At 46.3% G+C, this 27,818-nt stretch overlaps 1 protein-coding gene and 1 non-coding gene across 5 annotated transcripts; both read right to left on the bottom strand.

Moving 5' to 3' along the window:
* Positions 1–1,316: 1,316 nt before the first annotated feature.
* On the bottom strand, positions 1,317–27,814 carry ZKSCAN1 (zinc finger with KRAB and SCAN domains 1). 4 transcript variants are annotated; one of them, XR_015726755.1, is made up of 7 exons: positions 27,617–27,814; positions 17,404–17,919; positions 17,006–17,159; positions 14,917–15,008; positions 14,511–14,637; positions 6,257–12,312; positions 1,317–5,404 (listed from the first exon to the last, which is right to left on the bottom strand). XR_015726755.1 is itself a non-coding variant. In XM_045773752.2 (6 exons), the coding sequence occupies exons 2-6, from the start codon at positions 17,827–17,829 to the stop codon at positions 11,420–11,422; spliced, it is 1,692 nt and encodes a 563-aa protein (XP_045629708.1). In that variant the 5' UTR covers positions 17,830–17,919; positions 27,617–27,814; the 3' UTR covers positions 5,398–11,419. The 4 variants fall into 4 exon arrangements, 2 of the variants coding, with proteins under 2 accessions (XP_045629708.1, XP_087723630.1); XR_015726756.1 differs by having other exon boundaries at positions 6,307–12,312; XM_045773752.2 differs by having other exon boundaries at positions 5,398–12,312.
* On the bottom strand, positions 21,084–21,190 carry LOC123777353 (U6 spliceosomal RNA). The gene has a single exon (XR_006775633.2). It is a non-coding gene; the product is annotated as a U6 spliceosomal RNA (small nuclear RNA).
* Positions 27,815–27,818: the final 4 nt, after the last annotated feature.

Below are 27,818 nucleotides of genomic sequence, written 5' to 3'. Positions count from 1 at the left end.
TTGGCTTCACCTCAATTCATGATTTCAGGGTGGTGAGATCCGCCCTGTGCGGGCTCCGTGCTCAGTGCGGAGTCTACTAAAGTTTCTCTCTCTCCCTCTGCCCCTCCCCTTGCTCACTTGGTTTCTCTCTAAAATAATCTTAAAATAATAAAAATAATAAATTAAAACAAAAATCTATGTTCCTACAATTTCAACTCATTGACCTGGTCTTGATTGGTCCTTTTCTCTCACAAAATGCAGTTGTTCTTCTTGTCAGCCCTTTAAAATATCTGAACAGTATCGTGTCCCAGCGATCACCTACACAGTTCCATGGTCTCATCTGAAGGTTGCTGCTGAATCTTGGACTGTAAGCACTCACTTGGGCGGCACATTCACTGAATCTTGGACTGTAAAATGTTTGAGGGCCCTTGGAGGGTCCACAGTTCCTAAATGACCTCCATACTCTCCCATCTTTCTCTGCACTACCCAGTTGTCTTTTGTCTTGAAAAAGCGTTTCCCTCTCCTTCGTGGCAGAAATCTGGAAGGGGAAAAGCTACCAGTGGTTACTGTAGGCTCTGGCTTCCTCCTGACCCTTCCAGAAGCATGGGTCATGTTTCTCCCTCAAATGTGCCTTTCTAGATCTTGCTTACTCATTCTCACGTTCTACTGGCCAAGCATGCTGTCACTATGCTTGGCCAGTAGAGGGTGATCATACCTTGATCTCTCCTAGAACAGGGCTGGGCAAACTTCTCACCCATTACAGCTGTGAAAACTTGCCTTTTTATTTCCCAGAAGGAGTCTGCATGTACAGCATGTTGGGGAGCTGCAAAGACATTCATTCAGCTGAAGAAAATGAAAGGAGGGGTGCCCAGCTGGCTCAGTTGGAAGAGCATGCAATGTGCGATCTCAGGGTTGTGAGTTCAAGCCCCACGTTGAATGTAGAGTTTACTTTTAAAAAATATTTTAAAAAGAAAGAAAAAGAAAATGAAAGGCAAAGAGGATACAAGCAGAGTGATGTAGTTAGACAACCCGTAGCTTACAGCCGGGGCTCTGCGGCTAATGAGCCCTGTGAGATTTAGATCCGCAACTTGATGATCTGGAAAATGGGCAGAACACTACCTTCTCAGACAAGTTTAAGAAATATCTGCACCCAGGGACACCTGGGTGGCTCAGTTGGTTAAGCGTCTGCCTTTGGCTCAGGTCATGATACCAGGGTCCTGGGATTGAGCCCCACATCCAGCTCCCTGCTCAGCGGGGAGTCTGCTTTTCCCTCTCTCTCTGCCTGACGCTCCCCCTTCTTGTGCCCTCTCTCTCTCTGTTAAGCAAACCAACAAATCTTAAAAAAAAAAAAGAAATGTCTGCACCCAGTGTGGGGCTCAAATTCACAACCCTGAGATCGAGAGTTGCATGCTTTACCGACTGAGCCAGCCAGGTGCCCCACCTTCTCTGACAACTTTAAAGCATTTGGATCACACGAAAGTGAACTAGCAACTGACTACACCAACAGTAAGAGATCCGTAATCTTCAACATTCTTGGCTATAATATTATTTCTGATGTCCTCTCTGGTTTAATGTTATCCACCCCCTTCCATGCCCCCTTCCCCACAGATAGATGTGGCTGCACGTATCACAGATTCTTGTTTTTCAATTCTGCCTTCTCTGGAGAGCCACCTGCCTTCTTCTTAACAAGAGAGGGTAGGGGCGCCTGGGGGGCTTGGTCAGGTAAGCATCTGACCCTTGACTTCGGCTCACGTCATGATCTCAGGGTGGTGAGATTGAGCCCCACCTGGAGCCCCTAGTCTGGGTCGTGCTCAGCAGGGAGCCTGCTTGAGATTCGTTCTCCCATTCCCTCTGCCCCTCTCCCCCACTCGAGTGTGTGCGGTCTCAAATAAATAAATCTGAAATAAATAAATAAATAAATAGAGAGAGAGAGTAAAGTTTCCTGCCAAGACTTTTACAAGAGCAGGTTGCAAGCTGTTCCCCTAGTTTCTGGAAGCTGGAAAATTTTGCATATTCTCAGAATAGAAGGAGACCATGAAGGGCATGTGGCCCAGTCCTTCCTCACGCAAACTCCCTTCCAGCGCAGGGCCCGAGGTCCCGCAGCCAGACCTGAGTGAACTGATGCGGCTCTGGCCGGCCCCGCACAAGGTTCTTTCTTCTGCCCGTGGCTTCTGCAGAGACTACTCCTGCTTGTGCAGCCGGTGCCCCGCACTCCCCCAGGGACCACCGTTCACCTTATCAGGGAGTGATCAGAGAACTGTGTGGTTGTCACAACTCACCAACAGAAGGCAGGCGAGTAAGCGTCTGGAGGAAGGGATGCCTTTTCCTAATTTGTCTGAGTCCCGAGTCCTGGTAGCAGCGAGGCTGAGCCATTTCGCTTATCTGCCTCACTCACTGCTGTATCGCTTTCCTTTCCTTATTCCTAGCGCGTGGCCTGACAATGTTTGTTGAAAACGACTTTTGTTTCTATGTCTTGGAATCATGCAGGACAAATTGAATCCCTCTTGCATCCCTCTTTAGATACTTGAGGGCAGAGACCAAGTTCCCAGTGCGTTTTCTCTTCATCAAGGACATATGAGGTGGTTTTGCTTTTGTTATCCTGCACTTGGACCGTTTCTCTTTTAACATGTGGAATCCAGAACCAAAGTTAGGGCACACAATAAAGATGACCCAGGTAGGGTCGAGTCAGACTACCACCTCCTAAGCTCAAGAATCCGGAGTGGAGGCCATGCTTTAGACTTGGGGGCAGTGGTGACTACTGGCACAGGGACATGGGTAGTTTGGGACAAGCAAGGCCCCTTAAGCCTGTGTTTCCATTATTCCAGCGGTCATCTGGCCCCCTGGAGGATCTGGGGTTGCAAAGAAACGCGCATCAGCTGAGGGAAGGGGGCAACTTGAGAGAATCCCTGAGGCCGTGTGAAATTTTGTACCTAAAATTTGGGACTGAAATGGGCCCAGAGCCAGGGTCCCCAATTTCACAAAGACCTGATTTCAAGGTTATGTGTGTTTTAGGGATTTGTGGGATGGAGGACACGCCAGCATGTTTCACTTAAAAAAGTGAGACTTTTGTGAGGAGTAAATAAACATTCGGGAGAGAAGATCGAGAGGCCCCTAGAGGAAGTATTTTTGGCACACTTAAACGTCAGGCACTGTGGTACGTGCCTTACATGTAACGACTCATTTAATGCTTATGGTAACTCTATGCCCATTTTGCAGATGAGGTCACTAAGACACAGCAAGTAAGTGGTGGATGGATTCGATCCTAGGCAAACGCTCCACTCACAATGCCTGTGGGCAGTTAACCGTTGCGCTAGGCTGCTCCATACACTTAGCTGTGCGATCACGGAAGTGACTCGTGAAGGGAGACTTGAGCTCATAAAGAACAAGGGACAACAAAGTAGTGGAAAGAACCTGGCTGCTTGAGTCACACACTTGGTCTGAAAACCAGCTCTGGGGGCGCCTGGCTGACTTAGTCAGTAAAGCACGCGACTCTTGATCTCGGGGTTGTGAATTCAAGCCCTGAGTTGGGTGCAGAGATTACTTAAAAATAAATAAGTAAACTTACAAAAAAATACAATAAAATCCAGCTCTGCCATTTCTTTTGTAAGCTGCTTCACTTCCTGGGCCTGTTTCTGCACTTGTAGGACGAGGGAACCATCTTTGTAAAGCTGATGTGTGGATTAGAGAAAATTCATTGTTATTATTCATGAGTGAAGGAGAGAGAGGGACTGAAGGACAGCCTAATACAAGCCACTGCCAACAGTTTCAAGAAAATGGCCAAATGTTCTAGAAAAGGGAGAATGAAGGCGTGAGAAAATGCTGTCACGTATGCCGGTGATCTTTTGCTGCTTGGTTTAAGTGGTTGGGGAAGAGCTGAATTCCAGGAGCTTTAAGAGCGAGATCGGCAGCAGAGATGAGAAGTGGTCATGGTCCACTTGGTAGAGGAATTTAGTAGCCAAAAGGAAAGGACAAGGTCAAACGAAAGATTGCCTCGCTCCTTAAAGCTACAGGTGTGTGCTTAGCGAAATGCACAACGGGTGTTTCGGGGTGAGGAGGAGCGGGGAGGCACCAGAGAGCGAGGCCAGGGGCTCCAGGGAGCAGGACGGACCAGACCGTGAGGCACGTCCCAGTGGCCTCAGGCTGCTGGGAAGGAACACTGAGGGGCATCTGCTGAGAGTGACGTGAAGCCATGATCAGCCTGGGGATTTGGAGAGCAGGAGACACCTGCAGCGGGAACCCAAGACTACGGCAGCGAAGATCTTCCAGCAGGGCAAGGGTAGAAGGCAGGTGCCACATCTGCATGTTTCCCTCGGGCAGCTGCGATGAAGGCTCAGGAAGAGAGGCAGGGGAAGCAGCCGTCAGGTTTGACCGGGACTGCAGACTGAAAAGGTGAGGAGGGAAGCTCCTGGAAGGAACCCTGACCCTCGACTCCTGTGGCTCTTGTGTGCCCTGCGGACTGCTGTAAGGTTCTAGTCCTCTCCATGCCCCAGGCGGGTTTTATCAGGTCAGGGCCAGAATCTGCCTCAGGGCCCATCCTCCACAGCAGTAACCAAGTTCAAGAACATACTGGATCTCTCCCCGTTTCTGCCTGCTCTGTCCCTCACTTTGGTTCTCTGGAATCACTTCCTAAAATAATCACCTGCCCACAAGCCCTCACTTCAGGTTTTGCTGTCCGGGGGGCCCAGGCTAGGACAGTGGCCCAGGAAGAGGTGAACTTCCCCTGAACTGGGATTGCACTACGAAGATCAATGAGGAAAAATACATTTCCCCCCCCACATGTGCCACCTTTTACTTACTTCAAGTTAAAAAAACCCTGCGTATTCCACTAAAAATTGTTTATTCCACTGCTGCCCTGGAAAGCAAGCAGAGCACAAGTTAGTGTTCCTTAAGGACCCTGAAACCAAAGCAGATAGAACATTCTGTGCCTCGATTCTGGTTTCTAAATACGGCGAATAAATCAATTATTTAAATGAGACAAAGTAAAAAAAAAAAATCAAATGGAGTTTGTTTCACTCTGTTATGCAATCACAAAACCAGGTTATTGGGCAAGAGGTCACCGTGTGAAGGTCTGAACTATCAGATCACATGCCGACCATTAGGATGTTCAGTGTTCTCTGAGTTTCATAAATGGTCAAAGGTCGTACTTTTTTCTGAGTTTCTAAAGGTTGTACTTTAATAGTTCCATCTTCTAAGAAAATCATGTTTGGGGTGGGGGGATGACTGAAAGCTACTTTACTCCATGGTTTTTCATCTGGTTGGCCTCCTTCTGAGAGCTACCTAGGATTCGAAGCTCCCGTGAAGGAGGAGGGCCTGCGGGTCGCGGGTCCGGTGTTTACCTTTGAAAATATGCTTTTTTGCCTCATCTGGAATGTGTGCATTTATGCAACCGAGAGTGAGAAAAAACGCATGCCGCCAACATTGCCACCTAGAAGTGATAATTTATTGTTTTACCATGACCCAGAAGAGAAACGACATAGAGATTTATCACAATTCCCCACAATTTCCTTCCCCATCTGCTCTAACATTTGTCAGACACCACCTGCCTCCTAAAATGGACCACTGACTATAAACGCATGTAAATGGTACTTTGCTGCCATTTCTCATGATGGAAACTTCAGTCCTCCATCAAGTTTTCAAATTATTTCCAATAAAGGAGTTCCTTAGCTTTTTAAAAAACCAACCACTTGCCCTCTAAGATTCCATTATTTATTCAAAGAAGCCTTCCTAGAAAGGTTAATGAGGATTTTAAATGAACAAATTCAATTTAAAAATCACTTACTGAACATCTACCAAGCATCTGGACTCTTCTAAGACTAGTGAAATCAAAGGCCAGGTTTCAACAGCAATAACTTAATTCTGCGGGTATACAAAGACAAGTTTCTTCTTTTGGTCTAATTTATTCTAAACTAAGAAACTAGGGACTGACAAAACAGGAAAGGTTTGTCTTCTCCAGTCTACAGATAAACAAGACAATGCCTGAGTTAGCTCTCTATATAGATTTAGGCTTATCATGTTGACCTGGTTGTAATAATCTATATTTAACTACAAGTTAATAAAAATACATATGTTCATTTTAAAATAATTGCTGATTTTGCTTGCAACACCCCCCCTCCTTAGCCTTAAACTCATATTATTTTTAGATCAATTTTCCCGCACAATCACTGTCCGCTGCCCCCTCCCCCCATCTATTTGTTCTCACGGAAGCAGCCCTGCTACGAGCAGAAGCAGCTCTAAGCCTAACATGCTTTGTCCTTGCTAGGGCGGAAAAAAACCTTACCTAAACTGTTCAGAGGCTGAGGTGAGGGGGAAGGCAAGCGAGCAACACACCTGAGTCGGGGCGACTGCAGCTGCCTCGTCCCTTCCCTGGACCCAAGGAACTTAAAACCCAAATCTGAAACTGGAATGACATCCGAGTTTTAATGCCACCTTTCAATCATTCACAGGTCTCATTTTTTTTCTTCGTCTCTTAAAACACTTAGCCTCACTGCTTAATGAGTGCTTGCGGAAGGGAGAAAGTTTAACTTGAAGACCAATTCGCTTTGCTGACTCCTGTGTAACTTAAGTCTTAAGTGAGCCACGATCCTTTACGTAAATGGAGGGGAGAAATCTTAAAAGACTTAAAGAAAAAAAAAGCTGTTACAATAACATTGTTCAGAAGTCAACCTAATGCCTCTCCTTACCTTCCACTGTTGCAGGATAAAGAGAAAAACACGAAGTTTGCGGTATCCGCTGTTAAACAGAACCAGACAATACGAAACTCAGTTCTCATGTTAAGACATTCTGTCGAATGAGATGTCCAAAGTATTTCTCCAACTTTTGTGTGACCTGTCGAATTGGAGATGGCTTAGCCTCCCTATAACTTCAAGTTTGTTTTACAAAGCTTTGAAAAGTAAAACAGATAATTTCATCTTCAGATAGAATAAAAAAATTTGAGTAGCAAAATAAGTAACTGCTTTTAAATGTACAGTAGTGTGTCCATTCTAAAAACAAAACCTAAACCTATGTTAGGAAAACTTTTCAAATAATGCTTTTTATTGAATTCTCCAGTAGTAGTTGAAATAAAAATCTACTCTAACATCTACGAAACGATCTATTTATACCACTTAATTTCTTCTTCTCTGATTCTACGTTTCACTTTGCAACCTGCAGACCTTCATTTGGTTTCCCAGACGGGGAACCCAGCCCCCTCATAAATATTTCGGAGAAGTTGCTCAGAGTGGGACACACAAAAATATGGCTCCTCTGGCCCAGTATTGCTGTCACCGTTTGACTATGTTTTAATACTGTTACTCCAATTCGCATAATGAATCTTCCACGAGGATGGTAGGGTGAACCTGGTTAGCTAGCTTCCCATGGGGACTTCAGGGTGACCAGACCCTGGAATAAAAGGTGATCAACTCTAGGATAAAAAGGAGGAAAAAATTCCTTCACAGCTATGAATCTTCAGAAGCCTTTCAATAGTCGCGGGGAAGGAACAATCGGGGAAGGGAGTGGAGGGCAGGGAAGGTAAACAGGAGCCCAGCCAAAGGGAATACTGCAAAATGCTTCTCCACCCTTGTCAGAAAAACTTCCTGCCATGCCAGGAAGGAACTGGATGCACCCGTGCCTATTTTCCAGGAAAGAGCCCAACTTGGTGCTTTGCTACACCAAATTTCCTAAGCACAAAGATTAGTTAGTGGGGGAAGGACTATGGTTTTCACAATCTGGTCAGGTTAAGTGGTCCCACTGGCCTTGCCAGGGCACTCCCCACTCTCAATTCACAGAGAAGCCCCCCACCCCCCACCCCCGCCCAAGCTCCTAGAACCCATTTTCTTTGCCTGGAATGGTGAGCTGGCAGCTAAGGGGTCCACTTTCTGGCTTTGAAGAGAAAATGCTCAGGAAGCTGCAGACGTTTCTAGGAACTGTTTCAACTTAGAGCCCTATTAACCTGTCTCCCCTAAGGAATCTCCCGATTTCCTCTCCTGACTTGGTTAAGCACCAAACTATGAAGGTTTTCTCTCATTTTCCCCCTCCTCAGGTCTGTAAACTGACTTTTTGTCTATACCCACATCACCTCCCCTTCACTACTCCAAAACTTTGCTCTTTTGGAGTAATGTGTTCTGTCAAATAGATTAAAATAAAATACATTATCTGCTTACAGGGAATATACAGAATAACAACCGGGGTCAGAGGTACAAAACACGGACACTGACACTGTGGTCGTACAAAATATATAGAAGTCCCCAGCATGAACAATTTTGCCTTCTGTTTAGCATTTCCCCACATTTTTTTTTTCTTCTGTGGATCCTCTGGAGTTATGATTGAGCCTCCTCTGCAGTGTTTCTTAAATTCATTACATGATTGGAACATACTGACGGAATTTGTTTTCTGTCCAAAGCGATGAGTGGTACACATGAAAGTTTTCCTCACATACAATATTAATAAAGTTTATTTACAGTGTAAGCTTTCTGATGCTAAGGGCTGAGATGGGATGGAAGGCTTTGCCATACGTATCGCATTCATGAAGTTCTTCTCTGGAATGAATTCTCTGATGTATGTGAGATGTCAACTGTCACGCACGTCAAACACGGCGAATTCTCTGTACAAAAATTTAGCACAGTCTCACTTTTATGCCTTTAATAAAATACTAAGTGTCTTACCTATCGAGATGCCTCACAGATCTATATTCTCAGGCTGTAGCTTTGCCTGCCGGGAGCAGAACAAATTCCCCACGATCTGAAGAATTTCACTTCTCTCCCTGGCAGGTTTATTTAAGGTATATTCTTAAAAACCCTTCAAAGACTTCCATTAGGTCAACTAGCATGCTAATGGTTAACTACGGAGTACTTCAGCTGTTAACAGACTTAGCCGGTCAAGAACTTCCGAATGTCCCGACGCTAATGAGCTGTGTAAGCCTTTCGGACCATGACCCAGTTACACTTCGCACTGGGCAGCAGATAAATGGATGCGACGTGAATGGTTTTAATCAACGGCCGGAGCCTGGCTTCTTCAGAAAACGCATTTTCAAATGGCCGCTTGAAGGAGTGTGTCTGACTGAATTTGCAGAACACGAACGATGGCTGCATGATGTCAGCACGCAGCTGTGGCTAAAGAAAGGCCATGTGGAACCAACCGAAGTTCGCTGCCTCTCCGGAACAGTCGGCGCTCTGACGGGTGCCCAAGCTGAAGCACCTCTGTTCTCTCAGGGCCTCCCGGGGGCAAGTCTGTGCCGCCGAGCACCAGCGGTTTCGTGTGAAGCTTCCACTGCGGCTCACTTTTGGAAGAAAACCGTGACAGCACTTCTTCCACCTTCGTTTACTATAAAAAGCCAGTCAGGTTTACTCTTCTGGAGCATCTCCTCTGTTTCTCTGAAACCGGATGGATGGAATTCTCCTGGTTACCAGCGGGCTTCCCTGAAGTGTCTGCAGGCAACACTGATGGAACTGCTTAGAAGCTCCAGGGCAGTCGTGGTTGGTCCCAGTTGTAAAGACAGGCCGAAGAACCACTGCTGCGCAGAACTGTAGTTTGGTTGGAGCGGAGGACACGGTTGCCCCCACCTCTCTGGCTCCCCAGGACGCCATGCCGTCTGGTGGGCTCGAGTTGTCGGTCAGCGGACAACTGGGGAAGGATGACAGTTTTAGTTGCCTCTTGAGGGAAAACTCAAATGCTATGTGGGGTTCTCCTGGTAGGGGGAGAGTCTTCGGGTCTGCTCTTAGTCTAAGTTCCTGCAGGGCTGTCCGCCATCATTTGCGCATTCTCGCGAGCAGAGACCTCTCTACCCAAGTCCCCGAGGACTGCCTGTGTTGCCAATGATACCTGGGTCTCCCGTGCGTGTATCCGAGAACCGTCTGTCATTAGCTTCTAGGCAGCCGAGTGCTTCCCCCTGCACAGACGATGGAAAAGATCAGTTTCATAGCCTCCCCTCAGTCTCCAGGGACGAGAAACAGGAAAGACCCTGTGCAGTTCAACTATGATACGACCAACCGCACCTCAGCTTGTTGGTGAACTTCCCAGAGCAACAAACACGTTGGGTAATTGCCAGCTAATGGTATCAAATGCCTTTGCAAAGCTTCTGCAAAGTGTGGGGGAAAAATCCACTCTACACCTTTCCTTGTTCTGAAAATCAACAAAAAATCACATCTTCTGCACTGTATCATTTAGTTACAAATGATTCAGAAAGTGCCTAAATGATCGTGTTGTTCATCAGCTGACTTAAGAGAATTCTGGCTAAGATCTTTCACCACAGAAAGAGGTCAAGACGCGGCCTTAGTCAAAGTTCCTATTTTTCTTAAGATGATGACGAGAGAGTCGTTTCTGACATTCCGTGGTATTTACTCACAGATTTGTGTTTAGAAGAGTCTATGCAGGCAGCTAGCCAGCGGCTTTCTTTTATATTCAGGATAAAAAGAGCGTCAGACCCTGGAGCTGTAGCATGCTCGGGCTCCGAAGGTCCTCTTCAAAAGCTGGGCCAGGCTACCCAACTTCGGGTGCTCATGATCCGCACAGGGCTTTACCGTAAGCACAGAAGTCCTGGTACAAGCCAGATATACTGAGTGCCTCTTTCGTGTTCAGCACTGTGTCCAGTGCTGTCAGGGATAGAGATCCCCTGATGATCGAAGCAGCTCTTTGGGGAGGGGGCGTGATGAAAACTTTCATACAACGAAACGGCGGAGGATTAAAAGACAGTCTACAATCAATCAAGTGCTAACTTGTGGAGAAATGCATTTCGGAGTGCGATAGTGCTAAGGGAGAGAAGGGTCTGGAATCATTGTTGCCATGTCAGGAGAATTTATCTCAGCGATGAGGATAGAACCATCTACATTTGTTGCGATCCTTTGGAACTGTAGACTGGTGCACATACCCTCTTTCAGGAAGAGCTAGAAATCTTTGGTTTGATACCGATCAGCACAGTCCTAGATTTCTATAACTTTGGCAGGCTACCAGTGATCATATATATAACTTACTGTATATATAACTAGTTTGAGCAGCATGTCCCAATGCAGTTTGTTTTAACGGTTCCTCGTTTTTGAGAAATAAGGTTGGCCAAGTAGCGCTTGTTTGCGGCAAGCAGCTTCAAAACCCCGGTATCGCTTTCACAGAGCCAATCTTAATCTTTCAATTCTACATGGTGGTTGCTGAGTCCGAGCGCGCCTTAAAGATATCCTCATTACTGAAAAGCTTGACATTTGACTGTATGTGTGCTTTTATCTTGCATGGAAATATCGTGTGGATTCTCCATAGGACTAGCTTTTCCCTGCAGGGGCCGTGTGAAGGATTACGTGCCCACAGACGACGCAAAGGCGGAACACTGCTTATGAACTACAAGGATCCTGAAGTGTGATTTTTTTCCTTTTAATCTGTTGAGGCCCTCTTTTTTTCCCCTCCGTGGGCACACATCTCTGAAGTAATTTTGGAAACAAAAGGGGGAAATGGCTTGTTGACGAATCCTCGAATCCTCGCTTTACACACAGCTTTTCAGGAATGCGCCGAACGCGTCGAGGGAGGCGGGGCTGTACTCGGAGGTTCGCTCTCTGGTGTGGATCCTGTGATGCAGAGTGAGGGTCGAGCTCCGGGTGAAGGCCTTGCCGCACTTAGTGCACTTATAGGGCTTTTCTCGGGTGTGAATTCTCCGATGCAAAATAAGGTACGAGTTTCGGTTGAAAGCTTTTCCGCATTCACTACATTCATAGGGTTTCTCCCCCGTGTGGATCCTCTGATGTTTAGTAAGGTCTGAGCTCTGGCTGAAGGCCTTCCCACACTCGTTACATTCATAGGGTTTCTCTCCAGAGTGGATTCGCTGATGGAGAATGAGATTCGAACTGTGACTGAAGGCTTTGCCACACTCGTTACATTCATGAGGTTTCTCTCCTGTGTGAATTCTCTGATGCAGGACCAGGTTTGAGTTAAGACTGAAGGCTTTCCCACACTCGCTACATTCATAGGGCTTTTCTCCAGTGTGGATTATTTTATGGCGAATAAGGCTTGAACTCCTCGTGAAGCATTTACCACATTCATCACATCTGTGAGACTTTGCTCCCGTTGGCGCTTCTTCAGGGGCGTTAAAGTTTGAACTCAGACTGAAGCTTCTTCCCAAACCTTTACCCTTCTCCCTTGGACCTCTCTCTCCCGTGGTGGTTTTTTTTTCCTTGACTGTAGCTGGCCCCGGATCTCTTTTTTCTCTTCCAGTTTTTTCCTCAGGGTTTCTCTGCTGCCTTTCTCCTGTTCTGCCCTGCTGTTCACGTTTTTCTCCAAAATCTTTCTGGAATCTTCCTGCTGTCTCCCCACGTGACGCTGAGTCTTCTGCGATTTCAGCCTTTGAGGTTGACTCCTCATTTTCATTCCTGTTTTCACAACCTGACACAATAGAAAATACAAATGGCACCATTTTCTTTTGAATATGTGGGTTAATCAACTGACACTGTTTTCCTGGAAGCTTCTACATGCCTGCAAAATGACCTCATAGTATTAACTGGGGATAAAACTGGAGAAAAACAGGGGGAAAGAATCGGGACAACAGGGAGTAGAGCTGGGGAAGGAGAGGGCGGGCTGAGTGGGAGGACAGCAGAGGGAGCATGGGGTGAGGGCGCGGGGAAGAGAAGAGGGAACAGAACCAGTTAGGGAAGGAAGGGATGAGGAAAGAAGGAACATAAGAGGTCACAATTCACAGTTTTAGGATTTGGTCACCCAATAATTAATATGAAGGAATACACATTAAAAAAAATCATGTTCTGTTTCTAAAATATTAAGTGTGAGTTTGAACAAAGAGAATGGACAGGTCCCTTCTAGAAACGGAAAGCGTTACTAGTCCACAAAGGAAGGCATATACATAGTTAACAAAGGAAAAGTGAATACTCCGATTCTGTGAGGTTTTTATCAAGTCCACGGTTAAGGGACAGCACAGGAGCTCTGGACTTGGCGGGTTACATGGGTCTTCAGACACAGGAATTTCTCTCCTCCAGCAAGAGCAGCACAGAGCTGACAGTGCTCAAGTATTAGAGACGAGGGTGAGGAAGTTGGCTGGGGCATCAGTAAACGTAATTGAAACCTTCACTGACAGACCACTGAGAATACCTGAGAACAGAAAAGAAACTGAAAACAATTCTGGATATGGGCCATGAAGGAGATGATGTAGAAAACTAAAATCTCACAAATGCAAAGCTGATCCTGTCATTTGGCCACCAGCACGTTAAGACACTGGAATGCATCTTTACTGTAGTCTGCTAGATTCCGTGTGTCATTATTTTCAAATTGAGAGTGAAAACTGTTCAATGAACATGCACTATTTTATAGCTGTTTACACTTATCTAGGAAATAGATAAATTTCCCAAGAGAAAATCCCCAAGTTACTGCGACTCTATTCTTTATGTAGTTGGCTTTAAGAGCCCTTTCCAAGTGGGTCTGCATTATCCCAAAGAGGCCCCCGAATGCAACCACGGAAAGCTGAATAGTATCTAAGCCCCGACTTTAGTGATGAAAGCACCACAAATACTGAACCAATCGGAAGAAGAGGAAATTGGTCCACTTCTTTTGAATGCCAAGCCAAAGTCCTTGGTTATTGGGATAATTCCCAGACTGTCCCCAAGTTTTGTTTGCTTTTTGAAGTTATCACGGGGTAGGTAATACCCAGCTCAGAAACACAGATCAGTTCTTTGGCTTAATTTTCAGAATCTGGTCCGAAGAGCAAGTACCAAGAAACTATCGCCCGGTTAGGTCTATGGTTCAGAACAAAACCTGAGGCTTCTTCAGTCCCCTTCACTCCCCCTCCCTCTGCCCTCCCCAGGCAGAAGCTGCACTGTGGAAGTCGCACCGTCCCACAGCACAACTTACTTGAGAGCTGCTTCGCAGTACTGTCTGCCAGGCATTGAGGGAAGGGGACAAATGGGAATGTTTGTCAATCGTGTCACCTTGTCTTATCTGGCTGATGCCTCTGAGGGCTTGTTCTTGTTCTTACTACATGTCCGGGAGCAGACCTCTCCACGGAAGATCACCGTTAGGTTGGGACACGGGGAATCCTAATCGTGAGGGAGGTCACAGGCCCAAGTCATGAGTAATTACACAAAGCTGCTGTGGAGCCACGCTCACAGGATGGAAGAAGACAGAAAGCCCACGGAAGGATGCCTGTGAAGTCCAGGAATGCGGTCCTAGGTTAGGATTAGACTGATGATCAGGTCTCGCCCGGACCTCTACCACCGGAAATACAGATGCCATCCCCTCGACAGAGGCACCTCCATTACAAGCAACGGGGACTGGAGAAGAATCCTAGGTATCAGAGTGGTTGAAGAGGTGAGAACTCAGAACATAAAGAGTATTTTTGACTTCAAACAGCAAAAACTACCTAAAAGTGAAAAATCCACTTGGAACTGGGGACTCACAGTATCAGGCTTTGGGGGTTAAATGAACACAAACGTGCTCCTTCTCTACCTGGCCTGAAGAAAAGGGGCTCGGTAGTCTCTCAATCCTTGTCAACTCTCAACTGAACACATCAGAGATCGCACAACTAATGAAAAAAAGACGCAAAACAATCTTAGACAATAATCCTGCAACAGTCTTACCCTGGGAAAACACGTTCCCATAATTCTCCTGCCTGTTGTCCCTATTGAGATTCCTCCGAGCCAGGTTCTGACATCCCCATTCCTCCAGGATGAGGGACACGGCCATGTCCTCGATCTTCACCATTGCCTGAAATAATATGAGATCCCCACACTCAGTTCTCCCAAAGCTCAGGGACAATCCCATCACCCAAACAAACTTGGAGTCAGGGACAGAGTTGACTGCAACCTACGGGATACTGGGAAAGAAAAGGTGGTCATGCCAGGCTGTGGTGGATGGGGAGGGTGGGAGTGGGGTTACTCTGTGGGAAGGGGCATCAAGATTGTGTCCTGGGTGGAGAGAGCTGAAGAGCTCCAGGAAGAGACGCAGACACGAGGGTCTCAGGAAGGCAGGGGGCCCACTGCTCACCTGGGGGTCTGCCGCGAATAGTGCAGATGCCATCGCCTGGTCTCTGGGGCCCCCCTCGTGAGGAGGGGCAGGAACGTGGGTGGCAGGGAGAGCTGAGGGAGGAGAAAGGGGCTGTGAGTAAAACCAGCTCTACTCTGGGCCTCCCCTCCAAGAAGGGCCCAGGGCACTCGCTTTCCTGCCCCAGAATGTTTGATGTTCAGTGTTCAACTACAGAACAGGTAACTAACTACAGAGACTCTAACGAAGAAAAAGCACGACCTCTGCTTCCCCAGACTTTTAGGCAGGGGTCACAAGGAGTCCATAAAAGGGTCCTTAAAATCCCCTGGTCCAATCCCTTTAGTTTAAAGAGGGGGAAACCAAATGCCAAGGGAGTGAATGACTTGCCTAATGTCGCACAGCTAAGAATGGCAGACCCAGAATTACAACCCGGCTTCCTGTCCTCCCTTACCAATGGGAGTGGGTAACTTTCGGCTCATGATTCAAGTCTGGCTCACAATTTAATTTTCTCCAGTCCAAGGAACAGTACCAGAGCGTCACAATCTCATTCAGGTGTGGAAAATACAACACAAGCATTAACAACCTTTAGGAGTAGTATCTTGAAACACAGGGCATGAAGGGGGTCTTTTCTGGTCATTTTTTGTCCTCCTACTTTTCTCCCTCACTTAGCCACAGTTTTTTGATCAAACACATACAAGGTTCAAATGTTGATGAGACATTTAGTAGTACGCAGAAGTGTGGCTCGGCACTGATCTAATTAATGCAAGACGTCTATCAGACGATCACACAAACGGCAACGTGTAAGAACAACTATACCCATTTTTAACCACAAAATTAAAATCTTCCCTTGCCAAGTAGTATTAGATTTGGAAACGTTACTGGATAAACAGATGGGGTTACTGAACTGCAAAGACATAAGAGAAATGAATTTGAAACTGAATTACTAAATCTTGTGACTATTTCAGACCATATCGTTGTAAGACAAGCTAAAGCAAAATGTGCAGAAAGACCAAGTATCTAGCATTTTAACCTTCCAAGAATTAGGAAAGACGCTGGAAGAGGAGTACTGCTGGGAGGGAATTAAGAATAAATGCATAAGGCTGAATTCCCTGGAGAACTATTTACTATCAACTCCACGTGCCAGGGTCTCTAAAACTGCTACTCTGGCGACAGGAAGCTTTAATCTGGCACTGAAAACTACAAATGGCCTCTTCAACTTTCTGATTTTCCCCTTGTGGAGTGTGGGGAGACCTTGCAAGCCCTGTCCCGGACATGAGTGGGACCGGATGGACACTGGTGGACCAATCATGTCAACGCGCTGATTTGCAGATTCCTCCAGAACACACAGAAGAGAATGTTTTCTGAAGCTCTAATATTTCCGCCTTAAGTGTCAGCACAAATGAACACACTGGTTAAGGAACGTGCCTTCTTGAAAACTGGACTTTTAACATGTTGTTTTTACTGATATTCTATGCACCTGCTTTGATTTTTAAATTGGATAAAAATATTGCTAATACTTCCCTCAAAGAAAAAAAAATTAACCGATTTTTATATATGACCTTGAAATGATTTTTTCCCTCATGTTCCTCAAACAAAAACAAGATATTTTTTCCATCCTTTCCCCACTGAAATTTCTGAAAGCTAGAAAAGGAGGCTCTACAACATTTTTATACATTTTAAATAAAATGAATTTAACAAATGATCCTTTTCAAGGTAGCTTATGACATTAACCACAGTGTCTCAAAACCCAGGCTGGAAATATACTACCTCTCTTCCCAGCAATTTCCTATTAAAAAAAAAAAAGAAAAAAAATCTGCTGGGCATTCAAAATGCTAACAATTCCAAGAATAATGTAATGTCCACCCAAGTTCATGACATACATTTCATTTACCTTCTCAGTAACATTAACTCCTGAGGTTGGTCTGTAAGTTAGATATCCCCCAATATTTTAGTAATAATGACAATAATGTATAATGATAAAAAACAATCATGCTTTTTTTTTTTTTTTTTTATTACAAGCCCTCAACAACACAGAGAGGGCATCCCCATCCCGAATAGTTTGCTTTTCCCCACATGAAACCTTGCTTCTTACCGCGTGACTGTAAGAGGCGAGGTTTCCGAGATGAATGCTTGAAATGGGACTGGGTGGCCTCATGATGAAGGTCAAAGCTCGAGGACTCCTGCACTGGATCCAGAGGCACCATCCCCCTTGCGAGCATCTCAGGTCCATGAACTTGACCCGGGACCTGAGGACAAACAGGGTGGGCTTGTGGGTAAATCACTTTTTAAATAGGAATTTACACAAAAAGAGGGTAAGTGGGCCAGTGGATGCAGGAGAAGGCGGCCAGCACAGCTTTCCGCACCCAAGCAGAGCAGAAAGAGTAACCACCACAAGGACGACTCGTGCCAGCTTTCAACTGTAACCTGCTCTTGGCTCCAGGCTTAAAGCCCATGCGCTGCGTGCACACAGTCGGTTTCACCCCTTCTTACCTGCTGTCCTGATAAATCAAGCTCCAGATCTTCCAGAAGGGTCACGGCCTCCTCCCCACTATCGGGACGGTATTCCTGCAGCCAGACTTGGAGCTCCTTGGGCAGGATGGAAAGGAACTGCTCCAGCACCAGCAGCTCCAGGATCTGCTCCTTGGTGTTGATCTCGGGTCGTAGCCACTGATGACAAAGTTCCTTCAGTCGACTCAGAGCCTCTCGGGGCCCAAATGTGTTCTGGTAACAGAAGTGCCTGAACCGTTGGCGGAAAATCTCTGGGTCGGGAGGAGGCGTCTCCTGCAGGCTGGAATCCTGCCCCCACATGTGGTCTTCTTCATCTTCCTCTTCTACCTTCACTATTACGATCCCGTCCTTCTCCTGGGCGGCCTGGGGGGACAGACCCGTGGCTTCCCTGGACTCTGCAGTCATCATTCAGGCTCAGGGGGCGGACTTGATCCAAACAGGGTCTGTGCTCTCCTTCCTGGCTTAGGAGATGTTTGCTGATATGTTTCGGTGCTGTTCCTGACACAGTGAACAAAATTATTAGTACCTTCATGAAAAGTGACTTGTGTTAGCACCTCACACAAGGCACTGAAAACCCCTCTGAACAGCAAAAGAAAAAGCCTCCAGAGGCACAGTTTTCACTGTCACTTTATATATTAACGTTTGCAGAGGGGATCCTGGCTGCCTCGGTCGGGAGAGCAAGTGACACTCTTGATCTTGGGGTTGTGAGTTCGAGCTCCACACTGGGTGTAGAGAGTACTTACAAATAAAATCTTAAAGGGGTGCCTGGGTGGCTCAGTCAGTTAAGCATCTGACTTAGGCGCAGGTCATGATCCCTGGGTCCTGGGAATCCCAGCTCAGCAGGGAGTCGGCTTCTCCCTTTCCCTCTGCCCCTCCCTCCCTCCACCCGTGCTGTCTTTCTCTCTGGTAAGTAAAATCTTAAAAAAAAAAAAAAAAAGAGTCTGGAAAGAGAAACCTCCAACAGACCAATTCCACCGTTGGGGTGTCTGGCTGAGTCTGAACACCTAACCTCCGGGGGGGAGGCAGGTTATGCCACCATGTTTTACAGCACTCAGCCCAGCGAGAGCCGAGTGTTAGCAGGGTGCCAGGCACCTGGCTTCAAGCAGTACACCCATCATCTTACTTCCTCCCACAACGGCCCTAGCAAGGAGGCACAACCGCTAGCGCCATTTATAGACGGCGGGTTGCGACTGCCATCAACACCTCCCTTGGTTCAAAGCCGAACTGTCCCATGTCACCAAGTGTGTCCCAAGGAAAAAGTGGGAGCCTCCCTCCCCCACGCAGAGCTGCCAAAATGCCCTTATTTCACTTGCTCACTTTTAGGTATTGTGATATTTCCCAGTTTATCTGAGACCAGTTATGTGGAATAATGGATTCTTTTATCTGGCTTGAATGAATCCTGCCTTCATAAAAGAGACAAGTATGGGGGCTGGGCAAACTGGGTGAAGGGGGTCAAATGATACACTTCCAGGTCTAAAATAAGTAAGCCATAGGAATACAATGTACAACGTGGTGACCAGAGATAATGATACTGTGTTGCATATTTGAATTTGCGAAGCGATCTTAAAAATTCTCATCACAAGAAAAAACATTTTGGGTACCTAGGTGGCTCCGTTGGTTTAGCGTCTGCCTACCATTCAGGTCAAGATTCTGGAATCCCAAATCTAAAAAAAAAAAAAAAAAAAAAAAAAAAAAAAGGGGGGGCGCCTGGGTGGCACAGCGGTTAAGCTTCTGCCTTCGGCTCAGGGCGTGATCCCGGCGTTATGGGATCGAGCCCCACATCAGGCTCCTCCGCTATGAGCCTGCTTCTTCCTCTCCCACTCCCCCTGCTTGTGTTCCCTCTCTCGCTGGCTGTCTCTATCTCTGTCGAATAAATAAATAAAATCTAAAAAAAAAAAAAAAAGATTCTGGAATCCCAGGATCCAGCCCTGCAACAGGCTCCCCATTCAGCGGGGAGTCTGTTTCTCCCTCTGACCCTCCCCCGTCTTGTATGCTCTCTCTCTCTCACTCACTCTCTCAAATAAATAAATATCTTTAATTTTTAAAAAAAGCAAAAAAAATTATAACCATGGTGACAGAAGTTAACTAGATTTACTGTGATCATTTTGCCCAAATATCAAATCATGACATTGTACACCTGCAACTAATATATTGTCATATGTCAATTATAGCTCAAAAGAAAAGAAAAAAGACAAGCAGCTTCAAGACTCTGGCAGAGAAACTACAACTTGAAGAAATACTAACGGTGCAAACACACGTGAAGAAACAAATGGCACAGAGGAAGCTTCTGTCTACAGGAAGGTTTTACCCAGATTAGGAAGGAAAAACCAATGTCAAGCTAAATCAAACAAGATGTCAACCAATAAGTGACCAAAGTAGCTGCTTTAGGAAAAAAAAAGGTGCTAGAAAAGACTATTCTGAGAAGATCTGTATGCTGGGAAACAGTCTCCACTGTTATGTGATTTTAACTGCCAAAAAATGATACTAAGTATCCCGGAAAAACCTCACCATCTATACGTCTGTAAAACTTGTAAATATTTTCTACTATTTAAATAAAATCTTCCAAATGACGACTTTTATGGATCTTAAAAATCTGTTTTTAAAAAACATAAAACACCTTTTGATTAGCTTTTATAAAAGTAGCCTCTATGGCCAGTGTGGGACTTGAACTCATGACCTGCAAGATCCTGCCCTACTGACTGAGCCAGCCAGGCACCCCGGCTTTTGATTAGTTTTTAAGAACAGGTGATTTAAAGGTATGGAAAATGGAAATGTACTAGCCGAATTTCCACAACCAAAATTTAGCATGCTGCACAGGACCAATCATGAGTTACTACGCAGAGCTGACAATGTGTTTCTTCCACCTGAACGGACTAATCTTTGGGAGGCATCTTTTTCAGCTCAACAGCACCAAATTCAAGCTTTAGAAACACAGCATCCACGTGCTGTACCATCCAAAGCCAGAAATTTTATTTATTTTTTAAGATTTTGTTTATTTATTTGAGAGAGAGAGAGAGAGCCCACACAGGCAGGGGGAGTGAGAGGGAGAAGCAGGCTCCCCACTGAGCAGGGAGCCAGACATGGGGCTCCATCCCAGGACCCTGAGATCACGACCTGAGCGGAAGGCAGACACTTAGCTGAGGGAGCTACCCAGGCGCCCCTAAAGTCAGGAATTTTAAACTAGCAAAGCATTTTTTTTTAATAAAGATTTTTATTTATTTATTCGACAGAGAGAGACAGCCAGTGAGAGAGGGAACACAAACAGGGGGAGTGGGAGAGGAAGAAGCAGGCTTCCAGCAGAGGAGCCTGATGTGGGGCTCGATCCCATAACGCCGGGATCACGCCCTGAGCCGAAGGCAGACGCCCAACGACTGAGCCACCCAGGCGCCCCAAGCAAAGCATTTTTAATTACATGGCTCTCATTAAAAAGATTATTAGTAATTTTGGTGGAAAACGGATCACGTGCATTTAAAGCACAAAACTTATTTCTCAATAGCACAATTTAACGTATTTTTTGTTTGATTATATAAAATGCTGGGATACATGTATCAATTTTGTACATGTACAAATTTTGTACATGTACACAATTTTGAGAAATAATTTTTACAGAAAGGAACATGTGTCCAAAAAAAGATTTGGAGATAACTCTCTGGTTTGTTTTGTTTTGAGTGGAACGCTTCATGAATTTGCACGTCGTTCCTGCGCAGAGGCCGTGCTCACCTTCTCCGCATCAGTCCAATTTTCGTGTATGTGCTGCCGAAGCGAGCTCTAGAGAGGCCTGTTTTAGTGCTAAAGACTATGATTCTAATCTGACATTTATCACAGGATTGGTTTTTCTATCTTACTTTTTTGTCCTTAAAAAAATAAAAATCCTTATTAAAGTAGCAGACTATGAGAACAGCGGAGAACGTTACATTCAAAAAGGCTTTCTATATAAACTGAAAGAATGTGGGAGTTCAGTCATTTTTCTCAACGATTTTAAGTTGGCAAAGCCCCGTGCAAACCATCTTCCAGCCCTTCCCGCTGACCTCCTTCAGACCTGCTCTGCGCCCACCCTCCTCGATGCAGTACATGTATCTGTTTTTCAACTTCAGAGCAGCTTTCTTGAAGTCCTTCAGTTACAATCATTCGATTTCCTAAACATCTCTCCACATCTACAATATGCAAAGTGTCCTCCTAGACTGAGGGGAATACAAAGATGAGAAGCCTTATTCCTATTTTTACACAAATAATTATAGTACAAAGCAGAATGTGCGAAACGTTCTAAGGAGGTTTCAACACCAGCGCTAGAGGAGCCAGAGAAGTAACGATGTGTCAACAAGGCAGCTTCTAGCAAGAGCCAGCCTGGAGCTGGGGAATCAGAATAGCCAAGACCCCCACAGCAATGCGTCCTCCACCAGAAGAGTCTGAGCGATCACTCTTTGGCTAGCTTCTTCCCAACTGGAGGCTAAAGGATTCCTATGTGCCTTAGTTTCTCTAATTTCATTCTGAAAAGTCAAAAGAAAGACTGCCTTTTCCTGCTACGCCTCCAACAATTACTTCCCACCACCCTAATTCAGGCTCCAGATCCCCTGCCTGACTGGTGACGGGGTCCCCCAGCTGCAATCTCTCCCCAGTCCCACAAGAACGACAAACAGGTCGGTGCAGGACTCCCCACAAATGCTTCTGGTCATTCCCTCCTTCCCCTCAACTAGCGTCAGTGAATCCTTGGTATCTACCAATATCGTGTTCAAAGAACACCCCCTAGTCTACTTCTCCAGTCATACCTCCCACTACTTTTCGTAGTAGTGACCCCCCCATATTTCAGCCTGTCTGGCCATCCACGTTCCCCACGCACAGTGTGTGATGTTCCATCTTCACGCCTCTGCTGTGCACAATTTCCCACCGTAACAACTTTGGTGGTCAAATTTTTACTTACTCTTCAAGATGTAAAACCTCTCCTGACATTCCAAATTAAACAAGACACCTTCCTCTTTTGAACACCCTCAATCTTTCTTTGATCCTATGTATGCCACATATATTCTCCTTCCGTTATCATCACTTGGGCTGCAGTTCCTATCCCCTCCCAACTAAATTCTAAGCCCCTCAAAGACGGCAAGTCTTCTTTGTACTTTACCAGCCAGAGGACCTGGCAGTTTAATTCCGTTACACGGGGCAGAATAAGAAGTACGCAAAATCTCACCGCTCCCCTGCCGCTTACTTCCCTTGAGTGGCAATCAGCGATCAGATATTCTACTAGTACCTCAGTCACTAACACCCACCATCTCACCTTCCTGGACTCCTCTCCTCACGTGGATTCAGGCTCCACAAACACTCTGTGGCCTTCCAGGCACCACCCTCCAGCGCCTGGTCCCAGCTTCCCCTCACGCGTCACTGTCCATCATCGATTTCCTCCCCTCTCCTGCGTGAGCCTTTTCCATCCACGAAATGAGTGTCTCCTAAACAGGCCTTGGATTCTGATCGCCATCCTTTTTTCACATCACATCAAAGCCTGGGATTTCCTCTCCCAGTGCTCTCTGGCTTTTCAAATCCTCCTTAATCACTTCAGAGCGCAGCTAAAATGCCGCTCGCCCCTCATCGCTGTTAAGAATATTCACTCAGAGGCGTAACAGTAAAAGCGGATGTTCACTGAGTGCTTTCCACGTGCCAGATATTAAGTCTTTCACCTAACAATCTTAGCAGGTAATAACTACAATTATCATCTCACTTTACACTAACCAAACTAAGGTTTGTGGATGTTAAATAACACACCCAAGGTCATACAGCAATTAAATGGTAGAGCCAGGATTTGAAATTCGGTCTGTGGGACCCCTCAGTTAACCATCACACAGAGCTCATTCTGTCCCAACACGTGGGTAAGGAAGAGCTTCTGCGCAGACACAGATTCTTTTTAGGAGGGGGGGGGGCTATGAAGGTGACTGTGAAGGACAATCACCCAGGAATGGGCCTCATCTGCTGTTTGCACCAGAGAGCGGTGTGGCTAAGGAGACACAGCAGGAGATGCGAGTAGGAATCATCTCAAATCTAACCGGGCGGAGGGGGGGGACCATCCAACAGGGTAACTGAGCAAGACAGGTGCGGAAACTAGCCTAGCATCAAAAATCTCTATTTCTATGAAAATGTTATCCTGTCTTGGCTATCCCAAGGAGGATGAAGGAAAGGAATCTTGATTTGTGTCCCACCTAGGCCAGGGTTTTAAAGAGTGGAATATTGGGGGGCGCCTGGGTGGCACAGCGGTTAAGCATCTGCCTTCGGCTCAGGGCGTGATCCCGCTGTTCTGGGTTCGAGCCCCACATCAGGCTCTTCCGCTATGAGCCTGCTTCTTCCTCTCCCACTCCCCCTGCTTGTGTTCCCTCTCTCGCTGGCTGTCACTATCTCTGTTAAATAAATAAAATCTTTAAAAAAAAAAAAAAATAAAAAAAAATAAAGAGTGGAATATTGGGACGCCTGGGTAGTTCAGTGGTTAAGCATCTGCCTTCATCTCAGGTCACGATTCCAGGGTCCTGGGATCGAGTCCCACATCTCCCACATCGGGCTCCCTGCTCAGCAGGGAACCTGTTTCTCCCTCTGCCTGACACTCCCCCTGCTTGTGCTCTCTCTCAGACAAACAAATAAAATCTTTAAAAAAATAAAGAGTAGAATGCTTTTTGGGGCAGTTGGCCGGCTCAGTCGGTGGAGTATGCAACTCTTGATACCGGGGTTGTGAGTTCGAGCCTCATCATGGGCGCAGAGCTTGCTTGGGAAAAAAAAAAAAAAAGAGTGGGTTACTTCTTGAGTCAGTGGGACTCAACAGGAAGAGACTGAAGAGGAAGTGAGACCCAAAGGGACAGAGATGAGGGCACGGGCACATTCCCTCTTCCACCAGTTATGACAGGTCCTCTCCCCCATCCCTCAACATCTCTGTTCCTACTCTAGGAAAGAGAGAAGTCTCAACAGCAGTGCAGTGGAAGGGCTGGGTTTTATTTTAGGTTTCTCAGATGATCTCAGCAAGCAATCTTTTCTCCTCTCTCTACACTTCTGGCCCAAATGCTCTCTGCCAAGCATCTGTCATGGAAGTTCTGATCTTTCTCTGTAATTTAATTTTTCATGCCTTCTTCCTCAACTGGACTACTCCTAAGGGCATGCTTCTTTGTTTCCTTTTTCTTAAGTAAGCTCAACTCTACACACAATGTGAGGCTCGAACCTACCAACCTGAGAACAAGAGTCACCAGTCTACCAACTGAGCCAGCCAGGCGCCCTAAGGTAGGCTTCTCTGTACCTCTTAGACCATTTAGTACAATTCCCTGCAAACATTAGTTTTTAAGAAATAATTGATTGAATTTATGGTGTTATTATTTTTGTGCCCACTCATGCAGCACTCAATGCTGCCCTCAAATTACCCCCAGGGGTTACCGGGAAGAGTTTCTGTAAGCTGTACCACCACGTACCGGCCGATAAGTTTAGGCAGGTTAATCTCTCTCTGCATTTGTGCGACAGGGATAAAAAATGTTAATTTCCTCACAGAGTTGTTGTGAGGATTACATGAGTTAACAGACATAAGGCACTTAAAACAGTGTCTGGCATTTTGAAGGCACTAGAGAGGTGTTTTAATTTTTTTCAATACACAGTAAGAGATGTAACTGTGCTTTACAATTTTCAGCCCACTTAAAAGACTAAGCACCAGGAGAATTCCTGTAATACTGAAAGTAGCACAGGTTGGAAAAGCCTACATTCTAGTCTCCCACAAAGAAGTGACACATCCCCAAGTGAGTTATTTAACCTCTCCGGCACTTAGTATCCTTATCTGGCACACGGGGGAGGGGAGCAGAAAACTACCTCTGGGGTCCCTCTCAGCTGAAAAACATTGACACTCTATCTGATTTAGATAAGATTACCCCCAGCAACTGGTTCTCACCGAGGATAAATATCAACGGTTTTCTTACAAAAAGGGCTTGGAGTTACAAGCTCAGTTTATTTCAAAGGCTATTTTCTAAAATGCCGGTATATTTTCCAGGGCATAGTCTTGAAAGTTTAAACAAACTGCAACTCCCTCCCAATAATTGAAAAATCAAAAGCTTTAAAAAAAAATTAAGATTTTATTTATTTGAGAGAGAATGCGAGAGAGCACAAGGAGGGGGAGCAACAGAGAGAGAGGGAGAAGCAGGCCCCCCACTGACACGGGGCTCAATCCCAGGACCCCGGGATCATGACCTGAGCCGAAGGCAGACACTTAACCGACTCAGCCACCCAGGCGCCCCCAATTTTTATTTTATTTTTTTAATTTATTTTTTACTTTTTTTTTTTTTTAAGATTTTATTTATTTGACAGAGATAGAGACAGCCAGCAAGAGAGGGAACACAAGCAGGGGGAGTGGGAGAGGAAGAAGCAGGCTCCCAGCGGAGGAGCCTGATGTGGGGCTCGATCCCATAACGCCGGGATCACGCCCTGAGCCGAAGGCAGGCGCTTAACCGCTGTGCTACCCAGGCGCCCCTAATTTTTTTATTTTTTTAAAAGATTTTATTTATTTATTTGACAGAGAGACAGCCAGCGAGAGAAGGAACACAAGCTGGGGGAGTGGGGGAGGAAGAAGCAGGCTTCCCACAGAGGAGCCTGACTCGGGGCTCAATCCCAGAACTCCGGGATCACGCCCTGAGCCGAAGGCAGACGCCCAATGACTGAGCCACCCAGGCACCCCCCCAATTTTTTTTAAATATGAAAAAGCACCCTTTAAAAGACAGCTACCTACCCAAAGAATACCGAGACTACCTCAGAATGAAAAGGCAAAATTTATCATAACAATTCACCTGTATTTAGATGCAATATAAAGTTAGAAAAAAAATTACATGTTTAGATCACGCAGAGAATCAATAAAAGACTGTATATTAAGTAGCTAGCTTCCCTGTTTATACTTTAACACTGGTGAAAACTGCCTGAAATAACGAACAGGCATCTTGAACGGTAATTGAGAGACAACACAAACTTGGGAGATACATTCTGAGGCAAATTATCATTATGGTTCCCTATGTAATGTAAGCTATTTCTCCACATTTGGCCAGCATGTATACTAACAGTACTTCGTTGATCTGGTTACAATGAATTCTCCACAATTCCATTCAACAAGTATTTACTGACCACCTCCAATCCGCCTAGCACTGGCCCGTACAATAAATGCTTTCTTTGGTCCCAGGCCATGTAACAGCCACTCTCTATAATGAAAGTATCTTATTGTGCACTGGCGGCACTGCAGGAAAGGGAGGGGAGGGGCGCCGTGTCAGGCTAAACTGTAGCAGAATTTTTCGATTACACTGACCAAATAATTTCAAAGTTGGAAGGGCCTTTTGAGAAAATCGAGTTCATTTTATTTAAAGACGACAAAACTGAGAGCTGGAGAAGAGTCCTGTATTACCCAAGGTCACTCAGGCAATCAGTCTCCTCATGGCCTGGCGCAATTTCCACAAACTCCCTTCACTCTTCGCCCACTCCAAGACAAGCAGAGTAACTACCCAGAACTGGGGGGAAAAATCCAGCTAATCTTCTGGACAGATAATTTTTAAAGATCTTCAAAATATTCCGCAAGGCGGAAAGAGAGAGTGGGATGTATAAAATCTCTACTAGATCTGAATTACGTCTTTATCTACTCTAAGCTTCGAATACTCTTTAATCGCCGCTTGGGGGTGGGGGTGGCGTGAGAAGCAGGTGATTTGGAAACACGTCAGCGGCACCTCGAAACGTGTCCATTGCTCGGCCTTCCGCATATTTCACCTCGAGGTCCTGAAGGACCCCGAAAAAAAAAAAAAAAACAACAAAACACCTCTCATTGGAATCAAAGCAAATGGCGACGAAGGGAGGGCAGTAAAATAAGACAGGGGTCGGCTCGTTCAGAACCCGGTTCTCAGAAACGTCAAATGACGATGACGACACTGCGGGCGAGGGGCCCGGAAGGGGCCCGCAGATGGCTTCTCCCTAGACCTCCGTGCACCCCCGGCCACTAGACCCTCGCCCCCTCCCCGCCTAGACCCGGGGGCGGGGCGGGACGTCTCCGGGGGACGGCGCTTCCAACCGCCGGGCCTGGGGACGGACAAGGGCTTGGGCTCTGTCCACACTCCGCCCAGGCCGCCTGGAGGGGACCCCGGGGCCGCAGCTGCAGAGCCCACCCTCACACACACACACCCTGCGGCGCCGCCCGCCCTCCCCAGAGGCCGGCCCCAAGTCTCACCGTGAGCCCCGGGAGCGGCCTGGGGGCGCTGGGCGAGAAAGGGGAGCTGACTCTGGGGCTCAGGCCGGCCGAAGGGCGCTGCACACGGACCTAGGCCCTCCCGACGCCTCGACACAGACACAATGAGTCACAAAGGCCGGAAGTGTGTCAGCACCTCGCCTTCCGGGACTGCGCTGCGCTTCCGGGTTCTCTCTAGGAGCGC

Source organism: Ursus americanus, chromosome 2 (genome assembly GCF_024610735.1).
Source record: "Ursus americanus isolate L20-20 chromosome 2, mUrsAme1.1.p, whole genome shotgun sequence".
NCBI lineage: Eukaryota > Metazoa > Chordata > Mammalia > Carnivora > Ursidae > Ursus > Ursus americanus.
The sequence above is the reverse complement of the archived record's forward strand: the minus strand, read 5'-3'. Positions and strand labels throughout refer to the sequence as shown.

Excerpts from the sequence above, each read along its gene's own strand:
- ZKSCAN1 (XM_045773752.2), bottom strand. The coding sequence starts at position 17,829 with ATGATGACTGCAGAGTCCAGGGAAGCCACGGGTCTGTCCCCCCAGGCC. Across the intron at positions 14,638-14,916 it reads TATTCGCGGCAGACCCCCAG|GCAATGGTGAAGATCGAGGA; the intron begins GTGAGCAGTGGG and ends ATATTATTTCAG. Across the intron at positions 12,313-14,510 it reads TGGGAACGTGTTTTCCCAGG|GTTGTGAAAACAGGAATGAA; the intron begins GTAAGACTGTTG and ends CTATTGTGTCAG.